We start from the raw sequence: 15,639 nt of genomic DNA, 5'->3' as shown, positions 1-15,639 counted from the left end.
CAAATTTTGAAACTCTCAATTAAAAATATCCCAAATAAGACCTTTAAGTTTTGTGGATAAAAAAATATATAATTTAAAGTGAAGGTGATCAATTAAATTCTTTTGAAAAAAATTAACATATAAAAATTTAGTAAATACTTTATATATACTCATAACATGATAACTAAAATTAATATATATATATATATATATATATATATATATATATATATATATATATTTAAAAGCAGGTATCTCCACATATAAAAGTCCTTATACTATACTAGTCTCTTGCAATGTAAAAATCATTCTGTTTTTTTTTTCAACAAAATTTTCGTCATGATCACCACGAAAAAATATTATTTTATTAAGTTTGGATCTCTTTAGCAATTGTATAAAACATCTAATTAACACATTAAATAATGAAATTAAAACATATGACTCAATGTAGAAGTTAAATTCTTTCTATAAAATTGTACCCTGGCAATACATCATAACAGATTTATAACTAACATTATACTTCGTAACTAAATTCAAGTTGCAAATTTTATCAGATATGTTTTTGTTGATTAAATAAATAAATAAAACTCTTATAAAAGAAAAAAACAAAAATGTGTAGTAATTAATTCTTTAATGGAAAAAAGAAAAAGAAAAAGTTTGGATAAGACAAAAGTGACCACTGAGAAAATAAGAGGCAGCTAGCCGAAAGACGATGGGTTTTTTTTTTTTTTTGTGTGTTTTAAAGTTGAGGCTAATTCAGCGCCACAAACATTTGAATAATAGAAATATCTTATCATCATTTCTTCTGATTTGCTTCCAAGTTCCAATCCATGGAGTCCATGACGGTGATTAAATCAACCTTCCCAATTTTCATGACCAATAACGCCCCATTTTCCCTCTCCACAAGACCTCTTAGACCCATCCTGAAGGTTTCCGTGAAACCCCCACCTCCAGATTTCGATTACAGGCGAGAGATATCGGAGGAGTCAAGAGCCGCCATAGCCGAATCTCACCCGGAGTTGCTTGACCTGGCTGACAATGGGAGCTTGGTTTTGGTTCAGAAGAAGAGGTTCGGTCCTGTCCCTTCTTGGAGGACCGAATTCGTCGAACCTGAATCCATTTGGTTGATTGGAACCACCCATGTTTCTGAGGTTTCCGCTGTGGAGGTGGAACGCGTGGTGCGTGCTCTGAGGCCAGATAATGTCGTTGTTGAGCTCTGCAGAAGCAGGTCAGCACAAGCACTCATACTACATTATTATTCAGTTTCGTTGTTGAGCTCTACATAACCCTTTTTGTTTTTCTTGTTTACAAGTTATTCAATTTAAAGAAAATGTCAAAGGGTGAGGTAAAAACTGATCATTATTGTAAAAAAAAAAAAATCATTTTCATGAGAATATGAGATATCTATTCCTCTCCTCCTCATGGGAATAAAAATGGCTTAAAACATATAAGAATGTCAAAGAGTGTAGTTGATGAAGTCATTTCCTACCCTTAAATTGATTTTCAAGAAAGTCATTCATTTTATGAGGAAAGAACAGTAAGTAGAAAAAAGTACTCTATAATTTACAAGAAACTTTGTCATTGACATGATTTGATAAGCTGTTTTTGCAATGGCAAAGAACGATAATAATGAAGTTTTATTCATTATTTTTGCAAAGGTGAAGTTGTTGTGTTATGTGAGAACTCTAATTACAACCTTGTACTATTTTAATTTGTGATTAATATAAATGTGTCTAAATTTGTTGAGAATATAAAAAACTAACCAATGATATTTTTTCTTTCATCTTTCTTTTCTTTCTTTGTTAATGGTTGAGTTTATTTAAACTTAAAAAAACAACTTAAAAATAAGAATTTTTTTATTAAGAAACAAAATTTTTTATTATCAATCCATGCACATCTTAACTTCAATCGGTACAGATTTCATTTCCAGAGCTGGGATCATGTATGCTACTGCCAATGATGAGCTTGGCAAACAACTGCGTTCTAATATGTTTTCCTTGAGTGGCACTGGCTTTTTTGGAGCTGTTGGTCGTAGCATAAACCTAGGTAAGTTCATAGTTTTTTTACATGTGTGTTATAATATCTATAAAAGAAACCTATTTATTATTTTTCTAAATATATCAGGTGGTCAAACTGCTTTAGCATTACGATTACTTTTGGCTACTTTTTCATCGAAGATCTCTTCAGATATTAATCGCCCTTTTGGTGATGAGGTAGTTTCCAAGTATATTTATAGATTTTTAGTACCTATAATGTAGTATTATAGAAGTAAAACATTTTTTTTTTACTAAAGCAATGCCTATAATTAATGCAGTTTCGTGCTGCTCGGAAAGCTTCTGAGGAAATTGGTGCACAAATAGTTTTAGGAGATCGGCCAATTGAAATAACGGTATGTACATGTTATATCATCCAACACAGATGAATGAAATTCTCTCAAGAAAATAAATTAGCTTAACACTTGTTTCAGATTTTGAGTAGTCACACCTTACATTAATTTCGTGAAGGCATATTTTTTATCAATCATATTTTTCTTTACTTAAGTAGTTTAACTTTTACGCTAAAATCAAATCATTCATGAGTTAAACTTCCAAATGACGGCAATTTAAATACACATTATGTACGAATTAAGTGTCCTTCATCATATACCTGAGTTCACATTCAATTTAGTCTACATTCCTTTTTTTTTTTTCTTGCAGTACTGTTCCCCTTGATTTCTTTGCTAATTGTGTTACAAGATTTGACATCATCAAAGATGATTGTTTTAGTTAGACAAGTTATAATGGACTTCATCACTTAGTGGTTGTACTGAATTGGTGGCTACCTGCAAGCCTCTATCCTTCATGTCAATACTTTACTTTCTCATTCCCCCGTTAGCCTTGTACTGTTTTAGCTTAAGATCGACACCTTTTATTTGATCAATAATGAATGTTATGTCAACAATATTAATAAATTAATATGTTTTGCAGCTTCAAAGAGCATGGAAGGCTATGAAATGGACTCAGAAACTAAGTTTAGTGTTATCAATTATTCGGGGGATAGCATCTTCATCTAACAGTTCTATAAATAAGCTCAAGGTTGTTTATTTAGTCAAGATTTTACTATTTTAATTTGCTCTATTTTTTCATGCTAAATAAATCCCATGCTTTAATAAATCTCATATTTTACTATTTTTAGTCAAGACTTTAGTATTGTTGTTTGTAGATTATTAACTTATTGATATAATAATATATGATGTAATGACAATGTTATCATAAGAATGTTTTATTTTATCGTTTATTTTATCTTTAGTCATTTACATTTGTGTGAGAGAAAGATGCTTAATGCATTATGATATTCATAAAATATATGTCAAAGTTTGCGATAGTAGTTATTTGAAAAACTAAAGAGTCAAATATTGCTAGTTGCAGGAAGCAAGTTCAGATGATGGTACATTTCAACTTTATGAGCAATTGAGTTTTTCATATCCTTCTTTATTGCCACCTCTCATACATGAACGAGATACTGTAAGTCTTTCTTTTTTCAATTTCACTTGCATGTTTTCCTCTTTGGTTCCTCCTAAAATAGAAACAATATATGTAAAATTACAATCATTTCAATTTTTTTTTTATAAATGCCTCATCTTAAAAATTAGTTTAGGCCTAGATAAATGTAGGAACACCTCATAGAAGAAGTTACTGCATAAATAAATATCTTTCATTCAAATTGTCTAGGAATCAAGCTGCATGTATGAGCGCATGAATAACTATCCCTTACTAAAATTATGCTACACATTTATAAAAAATAAATTATGTTACACTTGTAATATCCTTTTTGTATGTAATTGCATGGTCCAACAAATACAAGTGAACAATGGTGGTTTTTGCAGTATCTTGCATGGTCATTGAAGCGGAGCAAAGCTGTGAATAACAGTAAAAATGTTGTGGGTGTCATTGGAAAAGGCCATATGAACGGTGTAATATATGCATTGTTATCCGACACGGGAAATTTGAGGTTTCGAGACCTTGTAGGGAAAAATTCATATGATGGAGGAGGTTCAAATGGTTGGATTGATGATCTAATCAAGAGTTTAGTAAGGGACACAATCATTGGCATCCTTTTATGGGCCTTATATGAATTCATAAATGGAGGAACATGAAGCAAGCCCATTTAGTTTTTCAGTTTTTATTAGAATTTCCAAGATTCAAAAAAGAAAAGAAAAGAAAAAGCAATAGATATAAACTAAGAGATCTTAGTTGTGCATCATACCTCGCATACTGTAGGCGTGGTCATTCATTTTTATAAACAAAAATATAGGAAAAAAATCGAAAAAAAAAGGAAAGAAAGGGATTGTGTTAGATTAGTTGATGTTTTGCAAACAAATATTATGTACAAGTAAAACTTTCCATTGACTTAATATAAAGTACGAAAATATTATGATTTATATTATTTATGTAACACTTTTTATAATATTTTTATTTTTATTTATCACATTATCTCATGTCATGTTTCTGCGTTTTTATGTTGTAACTTGAATTTTTTTTATAAAAAATATCAATAATTATAATATATTACATCATAAATTATTTATCACAAATTGAAAATATAACTAGTATGGTAAGTTTGTGTATTGCACGAGATAAATATTTATTTTATTAAATGCTGCTTAATATATAACTTATATTATAATTAGAATTTTTAATAAATAAATATATTAAAATATAAATTATATTTTAAACTTATGATAAATATTTTATGTTGTGATATGTTGTTATTATTATTTATTGATAATTTTTCTTTAATAACATATTATAACATAAATTATTTATTATAAATTTAAATTTAAATTTATATATTAAAAATATTTATATATTATTAATTTTAATTATATAAAATAAATATTTATTTTGTGCAATACTGCGAATGCACGAAATATATTAGTTATAAGTAATTTCCTCGTTAAAAACAAACTGCGACGGTACAAGTCAATTTTTTTTTTTGGATAATAAGTGCAAGTTAAATTTTCATTATCAGTCCTAACCATTAATTTATTATGCGAATATCTTAGTCATTCAATATATTATAAAAATCATTGCAAACCTAACAACTTGATTTTAAATTATTAATGTATATATAAATTTCAATATAATTAATTACAATACAAATGACTTTTACATAAAAAAATTAATTGGCATATTTTTTTCTTATTTTATATATTTATTCCAAAATTAATACAATGAAGATGTCTTTTACTTTATATGCTTTTTTATTTATTTCAAATTGATGTATTACTTATAGTTGAATGTACAAGTCAAAGTTGAATTCTAATTCTAACTATTTATTCATCATGCAAATATTCTAGTTATTAAATTAAATTAAATATATTATAAAAATCATTGCAAACCTAACAAGTTTATTTTAAATTATTAATGTATATATCAATTTCAATATAATTAACATTTAATAATTAATTATAATACAAATGAATTTTACCTGAAAACATTTAATTGGCATATTTCTTACTTATTTTATATGTTTATTCCAAATTAATATACAGAATACTTCTCTTACTTTATTAGTTTTCCCAAACTAATATATATTGAATATTAATTGATTGTGACTGTCCAAGTTAAATTTGATTTTTCATTCTTGATTACCAATTTGAGATGCTTATATATTATGCAACTATTTTTTTTTTAAAATTGCAAATATAACTATTTAGTTTTAAATAATTAATCTATATTCTATATAAATATAATTAATTGCAATATAAAGTCATTTACATAAAAAATTGTATATGAATATTAAAATATATTTTGATAATTACTTAAGCAAAATGAATTTTCTAATATTTTTTATCCGAATAAAAGTTACGTATCTCTAAACTCATATTTTTTATAGAACATATCGCTAAACCCATATTTTTTTACAGCAATATTTACTTAAAATATTACATAATCACATTGATTTGAAATAAATTTCACAAACAAATACAAACATGTTTAAGAATTAATAGTTTTTTTTTCTGTAGAGATATTTTTTTAAAAATTTTAATAAAGGATTTTCCTTTAATTTTCAAATAAATTAATTTTTTTATCAGTTTTTAAATAAATTAATCTAAATACACAAAAAAAATTATTTGTGGATATCCGTTTTGTCATCACTCATCACATGGTTGATGCAATAAAAAAAAATATTATATATAAATATATGTGTGTGTATGCTTATGTATTTGCTGATCCGCATCATTGTCTTGGTCAACACCAAAAATATCTGCTACTCTTTGCTCTGCTCTGCTTAGGGTTCCAACTTCAAACCCAACAGCACTTATCGTTCTCATGCAACAAGGTGATCCATTGTTTCCAGATTCCTTCAATACCTATCTCCAATTTTCATCTTTCATCTCTGTTTTTCATTCAAAATTTGTACTTTTCGCTTCTTTTTCAACTTTTGGGGAAAATCAAGATCTGAGATCTGGAACCCAAATTCCAGGTTTTGATCCGCTGTTACCCTCTGTTCTGTGAGATTCTCGCCAACTAATAGGTGTTGAAGCTCTTTCTGTTCGACGAAGTATGCTTCGTGCTCTCCTTTTTTGCATGCCGATTATTTTCCTCCATTAATTGGATTTAACCCCTTTGTATTTTTTTATTGGATTTTGGATGTAATAATAACTTCTTCTTTCTTTTTCAATTTGCAAAACTGTTAGTTTGTATGTGCTTGAGCTTGATTATATAGTTTCTTTTAGATGTGGGCTTGGTGGTGGTATAGAAACTGTCAGAAGAGTAGTAGCAAAACTTCGTTGTTTGTGTTGGAAATTGTTTTACTGTTCATTTTTCTTTTGCAGCATCAAAATTTGATGCTTAATTTTCTCATGAATGATGTGTTATTGCAGTATTAGGTTATACATTTGCAGAAGCCTCAAGGGGTGTGTTTATTCTCGAGTTGACTTGAATGAATTTTCTCTGTTTGATAATCGTGCAGTTATGCTTATCCATTTTGCACAGGGTGAATTTGAGTGTTGAGTGTTTCTTAACTTGTGTTCAGGGAAAATGAGGCCTATTTTCTGTGGAAATTTTGAATATGATGCCCGGCAGTCAGAGCTGGAGCGGCTTTTTAGACGATATGGGAAGGTTGATAGGGTGGATATGAAGTCTGGTAAGTTTTTTCCTTTTTCTTTTCATTCTCTTTTTGTAAATTGTATATTTTAGGGTGGATGATTTAATAGCCATCAATCCTTTTGTTTATTTTTGTTGGTTGGATTGGGGTTGGGGGATTATCCTGGAGCAGATATTTGAGATTGAACTTGGACTTCTAGGTGTTTATTAATTAAATGATCATCAGGCTTACAAGAGATTGGATTTTGAAAACTTAAAAGATGTTTTTTCTTAAAATTGAGCAAATTCAATAATTTTAAACATGTGAGTTTATTGTGTGTCTAATAGTTTTTTTTTTTTCATTAGTTTTAGATCAGATTGTGGCTTCTTGTGGTTCAATCCACTTTAGGAACTGTGGACTGGACTGAATTAATAACTATGGTGTTGAATTCAGTTATTAAATATAAGTTATATATTATCATCTATATATACTCCAGAGAAATTGAGGACGAGTTACTGGGTCTAGGATGAGCAATGCCATGTTAACATGACATGGTTGTTTAAAATAACAAATTGGTTGATTTATAATTAAAACATTTTAACTTCTGAACTGGACAAGTATCTCAATGATTTGTCATCCTGAACATGAACATTAAGTTCTAGACAAGAGTAAGAAATAAACATTCACAAGTTGCACATTCGCAATTAGACCTTTAAGACATCCAGCAGCATGGGAGCAGCACCAGAGAAATTTTCCGACGTTTGACTTGACAACCTACCTATGGTTCAGCAGCTACATAGTATCTTCCAAGATTGGCGATTCAGTTTCAGGGGTTGGACCTTGGTGTACGGCATCTTGTTGAGCATTTGTGGGGATCAAGATATCTTTTAAGTAAAAATCATCTTTTTTGAAGCATCGACCCCCATACTCAACGTTTTCTTTGACGCAGGATTATCTTGGCATATCCATTTACTCCCAAGCCAATGGATGGGCTTTTCAGAAATCCATTTCCTGCCTGTGATGCACATCTTCTTCTTTTAATGAAGAATTGTTCAATTTGATCTGCAATGGCACACCTGTTCCACGTATTCATCGGTCACATTTGCCTTTCAATTTTTGTGCCTTTGCCCAGCCCACTTTTGGACATGTTTTGAGGTTGAAATATTGCCAACCTCACAGCAGAGGCAGCAGAATGGATGTAGAAGGCACTCACTTTCCATTGACCATCCATGAGACCTACACTTTTGGGTTCTTGTTCTTGACACCAATTTGTTTACTAATCAAGGTCTGTTGTTAATTTTATTGGTCAAATTAGTTTCTAGAAAATGGAGGTTTACCAAAATTTTAATTTCCGAGTAGCAAGTGTTGAGATTTTTGTGCATGGCAGAAGGGTCAGTTGTCACATCAGATGTCAAGTGTTTGTTGGTTGGACTAATTGACTGAAATGTCTCTTCTCAGTTTTATGACAAATTTAATTTAATACCAAACTGAGAAAACTTTGCATGATCTGTAGGATTTGCTTTTATCTATATGGAAGACGAGAGAGATGCTGAGGCTGCAATTCGTGCTCTTGATCGAGTAGAATTTGGTCGGAAGGGACGCAGACTCCGTGTGGAATGGACAAAGGTAACACATCATTAGTTTTTTCCTATTAGAATGTTGTTTTGATCCATTATGTTTTCTTCATCATTACACATTTACACATACTGTGTTGCACAGCATGAACGTGGTGTTAGAAGGCCTGCTAGTTCAAGAAGATCTTCAGCTATTGGGAGGCCATCAAAGACCTTGTTTGTAATTAATTTTGATACATACCATACCAGAACAAGGGACTTGGAGAGGCACTTTGAACCATATGGAAAGATTGTCAGTGTGAGGATCAGAAGGAATTTTGCTTTTGTTCAATATGAATCAGAGGATGATGCTAGCAGAGCACTGGAAGCTACAAATATGAGGTAAGTTAATGTATTTGGATATTTGTTTCAGACAGTTAAGCATTTTTGTATCAAGATTCTTTCAAATCTGTCATTGGCCACTAGTCATTGCATGACCAATTAACCATTGTTAAGAAATTTGGGTTTTTGGCTTGGTTTTTCTGTATACCTGTGTCCTTTAGCCAATTAGTTTTACGGCCAAATGATATTTTTTCATGTTAATTTTAAGTTCCAGTCAGTTTTGCCTTCCCATTATATTTTATAATTGGCTTACCACTGTTATGATAACACTTTTTTTTTCTTCTTCCCAACAGCAAGTTACTGGATCGAGTTATTTCTGTCGAGTTTGCTGTTAAAGATGATGATGATAGGAGAAATGGATATAGCCCTGAGAGAGGCCGTGATCGTCAACGTGATAGAAGCCGTGATGGAAGGCGATCACCCAGTCCTTATCGTAAAGAAAGGGGTAGTCCTGATTATGGTCGTGGGCCCAGTCCATATCAGAGAGAGAGGGGTAGCCCTGACTATGGCCGTGACCGTAGCCGTAGCAGAAGCCCCCCTAGGAGGGAGAGAGCTAGCCCTGCTTATGGACGTAGAAGCATTAGTCCATATAGAAGAGAAAGGGAGGGTTCTGAACCTGTTCGTGACTCCAGCCGCAGTCCTTATCACAAAGAGCGAGGGAGAACTGACCATGGCATTTCTCCTTCGCAGAGTCCTGAAGGAAGAGGGAGGAAAAGCCCCCAAAATGGTCACGGTTCTAGCCGTAGTCCTCGTGATACTGGGAAGACTAGCCCTGAAAATGGACATGGCTCTGGAAGTCCTGATGAAAAAGGGAATCCCAGCCCTTACAATGGTTATGGAGGGAGCCCAAATACTGTGCCTGATCCCAGGGACAGTCCCAACTATGGTGGTCCTGAAAGTCCCATGCATGAAAGATACCACAGGTTTGCAAAAACGTCTAGAGTTTGTTATTGCTGTTTATTTTCTTCAGCCTTCTGTAGTTTGAATCTTCATTGTTTTAATTGTGTTTATTTCTGATAATGCAGCCAGTCACCCCCTGCAGAAGAATGATTGCAGTCTTTGATGAAGAAGCCGGAAGGGCCAACTGATTGTAGTACTGTTTCATGGCTGGACTAAATTTCATTTCAGCAATTTGTTTTAGTGTAGTAGTGATAAAGCTCTGAAACTTGTGTTGTTGTGACAACTTAGTCCTTTTTTGTTTAGTTAGTTTCATATTTATTTGTCAGCTTAGTATTGTAGAATCTTTGTTTACAGTAAAAAGATGGTACTATATCTTTTGATCAATATTGGCGAACTTGGCAATATCGCTAAAATCCTCGGGTGTCCTTGAACCATTCCAACATAGTTGACCGCCATTTATTTGTATGACGGTTGCTGAATTTGAGATTGGACAAAACTCGATTATCACCCTAAAATCCACTTACTCCTTGGAAGGGTTTTTAAGAAATGAGTAGAACCGCTAGGTCTACATCAGGTTTCAGGTTTTATATGCCGAATTTTATTATTTTAAGTAAGATTTTGAGCTTAAGCTTTATAGATAGAAACAATATAGTTAGAATAAGAGACTTTACTAAAGGCAATTAAATTTCCCTTAGAAATTAGACATGAACAAAGTTAATAGATTCTTTATAAAAAAAAATCGACATTACATAGATACTAATGAAATGGTGACCTAAAGGTCATCGCAAAAGTCTATGGCTTAATACTTCAGTTTATTTAAGTAAATAATAACAATGTTGCTATTGTCTTATTAAATTATATTATAGAATTTCCGGAGTATGTTTCTTAATTTATTAAAAAATTAAACCTGTTAGCCCATGTAAAAACTTAGGACTATAAATTTACTAATTAGTAAGCCTATATTTCTAGGTTTGTATGTATAGAATTAAGAGGTCAAATTTTTAAATGAATGCCTATATTTTAGAGATTAATTTTTTATTCTTCACTGCAAAGCCCTGAACACCCCCAAAAATCTTAAATTGTACTTTGAAGATACAATTTAAAAAGGTTAGATTATGCCTTAAAATAAGTCGATATTGAGTAATTAAATTAAGTTAGGTCTTTAGATTTAGGACATGGATCAATTCTTACAATGGTTATATACTTCTGGACTAACAAATTCAATTATTCAAAGCTTGTATAATTCTGGACTAACAAATTCAATTATTCAAAGCATGTAGATAGGACGAGAATGAGGTAGGTTTTGTTTTTTTGGATCACAAAGTGCTTTTCTATGGGTTAGAGAAAAATCCATATTAGCTCCTAGGGATGAGGTTCGTGGTCCTAGGTTAGAGAAAAATCCATATTGGATTAAAAGTGAGAAAAGCCAGCATCTATCATGTCTCTAAGGTTGTAGGAATCTCGGTCCTAGCCTGAAGAGACTCAGCAAACAAATTTGCATTAGATCAAATTGTTTTCCGCTACATCATCAAAATACTTAGGAGAGTTACCACAGAAGTAACAATTGAGATCTATATACTCATTAAAAATACGGATTTAGAAACTAAGGAGATGTTTGGTTTGGTGGCTAATAAAAATAAAAAATGGTGATGAAAATGTGTTTGATTGATTTTTTAAAAATATATTCAGTGAAAATAAAAATAGAAAATAATCAAAAAAATGAAAATAATAAAATCTCATTTTCAGTGTTTTAAGTTGAAAACAGAAACTTCACTTTGGATAAAATAAAAACGTTGTGATTAATTTTAAGCAAATATAAAAATACAAAAAAGACAAGAAATTAATATATCATAAATGTTCAGTATTTTAATTTCTTGAAAACAGAAAATAAGAAGTCAAATCAAACATATTTTCAAAATTCAAATTTTTTGAAAATGAAAATAATTTTAAAAAAATGAAAACAGAAAATGAAAACGCAAACAAACACACCCTAAAATTTTTATATTTTCTGCTAGAAAATTAAAATTAGTGATACAGCAATATATATGTAATTCTTAAAAAAATGTTATTGAAATTTAGTGACTAATGAAATAGTAGTAAGGAAAAAATAATTTTCTATCAGTTTTAAACTGTATTGGTCAATATTGCACTTTCATTATTTTTTTTAATAGTGATTGTTGTCAGTGATATATATCATCGAGATACTGACAGTGACAGAGAAATAACAATAAAGACCTATCTATATTCATTAAAAATACAGTTTTAAAAACCAAAACTTGCATTTTCTTCGTCCAAAAATTAAACAGTTAAGGTCACGTGTTTTTTAAGAAGAAAAATCACGTTAAGTATATAAACAAACTAAATAAATAATTTAACGTAACAAGCCAGATCGTGGACAATCTTTATGATTTAAAGTTTAAACATTATTTAATACTATAATAAGACGGCTTCAACTAAAAATTAACCTAGTAAGAGGTGAACACTTAATCAAAGATATCACCAATTCAATGTACCATTCTTTTTTAATATATGATGAAATGACATGCTACTGCTTGCAAAATGCAAATCGATGAATTCAAAGCTGTCATAGAAAAGTAAGCAAATAGTGACGAGGTAGGTCCCACTCATAGTCATGGATAAGACACAGCCGTCAGATATCCACATCACATCACACGCGTCGCCTTTTGGTTGCACCGTCCTTTGTCTCCTAACCACCAGTATCCATCAGATTTTCCTTTCATCAAATCTTTCTCGAGTTAGTTTAACTCACTCACAACAATTACTCCTTAGATGCATGAATATAAAAAGGAAAGAGAAGAGAGCAAAATCGGTGACATACCAGTCAAAAATATTTAGGATAAACTATACTTTATCCTAGTAAATATAATTTTTTTAAAAATTTGTAAGTAATATTTTTTGTTTTTTAAAATCAAAATATATTATTTTTAAGTCCGAAACAAGATTTAAATATTCAAACCTACGTTTATTATTTTTTACATTAATTATATGCGGTTATTATCATATATTTGAATTTATCCAAATTTATATTTAAATAAAAATCTGACAAAATTTAATTTTATTGGAATGAAAATGTAATAAATTTTTTACATAAATTTTAAACATTTTCATATTAATGAGAATGATAAAAATATTTTATCCCAAGTATTTATTATTATATAAAGTCCTTCTACAAGAAACATTTGACACTAAATGTCATCTAATCTTGTCCAGTTGTCTTGGTATAAAATCACATAAGTAAAGAAAAATTTATTAATGAATCTTTCAACCTTCAACATATGCTTTTATTTTTAAACCATTAATAATCAACTTTTTTTTTTTGGGAACAATATAAGTTTAAAAGAGAATTTCTTTTCGGTGACCGTGTGGAACTTAAGCTGTTGACAACTATTTCAACAACTGATATGTTCTTATGTGAACTGAAATTGCGTATGTAGCTATAAAGTTGCTTTCTTATTCCTATTCAAATCTGTCACACAAAGTGGATTTAAATCTTAACTTTAAGCAGACACGTTGCATGTGAATCTCATCAAGGCCAAAACAGTGATATCGTAATCGTGAGAAGTTAAGAACACGTGAAAATGTCATATTTAATATTTTCACTATAGATTAAATTGATGTGTCGAATATATATATTATTATATTATTATTCAATCAAAAATCATTATATATATTACTTCTTTATCAATCACTTTAAATAAATTCTAATGTTTTAAGAATAATTTATAGCTAGTGTAATTGCTGTACAAAATTTACATTAAATCATTAACCATGTATGCTAATTAAACTCTTCAGTTATACGAAGTCGCTGTGTTTTATCTTTAAGATAATTTCCTCCTTCTACAAAGGGGTTGGGATTTGGGTGGGCTCGGAATTGCCGTAATATGCTGCTAGTGACGAACCCTGTCAGCTTTGGCCCACGAACGAAGCTTCCCGGTCCATTGTCTTCGGCTTTAGCCATGCTTTATATATATTTTTTAACATGTTTTTGGCATCTAATTCACAAGCAGATCGTGATCAAAGGAGATATATACATACATATATTATAATGAAAATCCAAATAAAGTTATTATAAGTTATAACTAGGGGAAGGCCAGACACTCTCTTGCTCTCTACATTTTTTCATATATAAAATATAAAATAAAAGAGGAAGAGAGAGGAAGAAAATGAAATAAAAATGAGAACATGAAGCTAATTCTTTATAAGGAGTACCTCAAGGGATTGATTGAGTGAAGATAAAATCTCACATATTTTCTAGCTTTCACTTCTTCCTTTGGGGTGAGGTAAATATAAGATCCCCTCCTCCTAAATTTAAATGTACCAAAAATTCTATAAAGAGTTACAAGATAAAAATTGATAACTAAATTGTGGAAACTAACGCTTCCCTTTTGTGCATTACATTTGTTTTTTAAGTTTACAATACATTACTTTCTAATGTACGTTTACAAAACCATCAGATTAAGGCAGTACTAACAAACTTATTAACTTAATTATATAAAGTAGCTACACTTCGATTGAATTATAAATCATGCTTCCCCTTTATGTATTATATTAATATATTAATTATTCCTCTTCTAATAATAAAGTTTAAAAGTTAGTCTTACTTCAGGGTAATTTTTGAACACATCTTTGAGAAGATGTAAGTAACTTTGAGTAAGGTTAAGATCGAATAATTACTTCATTAAAACTGATTTAATTGCATATATAATTTGGAGAATTAAAGGCTCAAATTACTGTGGTTAACATAATAATAATAATATTTTCTTGATTTTAATAAAATGATAAAGATGTTGAAAATATTATAATTTCTAATTTTAAAGATAAAGATAAATATATTATTGATTGAGATATTATCGTGAATGCAGATAAAAGTGTCTGAAGACGTTAAATTTGTATCCTTTTACTATATTGTTAGTGTATTCTGTTCTTTTATCTCAACGTGTGTGAAGAGATTTATTTCCTCAAAAAAATATTATCAGAAATAAATTAAGCCGGAAAGTTCTTATTACTTCTTTGCCTTTTTAAAGTTTGAACCTTGAAGTGATGAATGAAAAGTCAAATAACGTGTGAAGATACTAGTTACGTTCATTCATGTCTGAATATGTCAGAGATTAATTTCACCTCTTCTAAATCTGTAATATCAATGTCACTAACTGCCGTCACAATGTTTGTCATTGTTAGACTGACGTTTGAAAGAGCTTTTACAGTACTTATGCCATAAAAATCATGCTAATTAAGAATAGGATTACATACCCTTTTATTTATTTATTTACAGTGCAAATTGAATGAAAAAAATTGACACCTTTTTTGCGTAGGAAATATTTTTGAGTTAATAGTTAAAGATTATTTACTTTTAAAATATAAAAATTATAAAAAAGTATTTTTGTATAAATATGACAAGAAATAAAATTCTAACTAACTAATAAGGTTTAATATGATTATAGATGATTAATTTTTTAAGTATACCGATAAAAGTTTGATTTTTTTGTTGTGTGTATAGAAAAATATCACGAATAATAAGAATTTAAGTAGAATTAGAAGATAAGTAGCTAACTAATTTTGAATTAGTGGGATAAACAGTTGAGTGATTATTTTCTAGCGATAATTTAATAATCGAGTTATAGGCTGAGTTAGTACACTATTTATTAATTATGTCAAATTTGTTAAATTTTTAAGCAATCAAAATGAAAAGCATTCTTGACAAGACAACCTAAAA

The 15,639-nt window shown here is 29.9% G+C and overlaps 2 protein-coding genes across 5 annotated transcripts; both read left to right on the top strand.

Moving 5' to 3' along the window:
* Window positions 1-681: 681 nt before the first annotated feature.
* LOC100797041 (traB domain-containing protein) lies at window positions 682-4,399 on the top strand. 3 transcript variants are annotated; one of them, XM_003536434.5, is made up of 7 exons: window positions 682-1,207; window positions 1,910-2,025; window positions 2,104-2,192; window positions 2,294-2,368; window positions 2,946-3,053; window positions 3,381-3,482; window positions 3,845-4,399. In XM_003536434.5, exons 1-7 carry the CDS (start codon window positions 810-812, stop codon window positions 4,112-4,114), a joined length of 1,158 nt encoding a protein of 385 aa, XP_003536482.2. In that variant the 5' UTR covers window positions 682-809; the 3' UTR covers window positions 4,115-4,399. The 3 variants fall into 3 exon arrangements, with proteins under 3 accessions (XP_003536482.2, XP_006589563.1, XP_006589564.1); XM_006589500.4 differs by having other exon boundaries at window positions 688-1,207; window positions 3,387-3,482; XM_006589501.4 differs by having other exon boundaries at window positions 690-1,207; window positions 1,897-2,025.
* Window positions 4,400-6,189: 1,790 nt separating this feature from the next.
* Window positions 6,190-10,289, top strand: LOC100796509 (arginine/serine-rich-splicing factor RSP40-like). 2 transcript variants are annotated; one of them, NM_001253202.2, is given in 6 exon segments: window positions 6,190-6,303; window positions 7,000-7,110; window positions 8,564-8,676; window positions 8,770-9,005; window positions 9,299-9,928; window positions 10,031-10,289. In NM_001253202.2, coding segments are annotated over 6 exon segments (1,125 nt in total). In that variant the 5' UTR covers window positions 6,190-6,293; the 3' UTR covers window positions 10,056-10,289.
* Window positions 10,290-15,639: the final 5,350 nt, after the last annotated feature.

Source organism: Glycine max, chromosome 10 (genome assembly GCF_000004515.6).
Source record: "Glycine max cultivar Williams 82 chromosome 10, Glycine_max_v4.0, whole genome shotgun sequence".
Lineage (NCBI taxonomy): Eukaryota > Viridiplantae > Streptophyta > Magnoliopsida > Fabales > Fabaceae > Glycine > Glycine max.
This window is presented reverse-complemented; position numbering and strand designations above follow the sequence as displayed.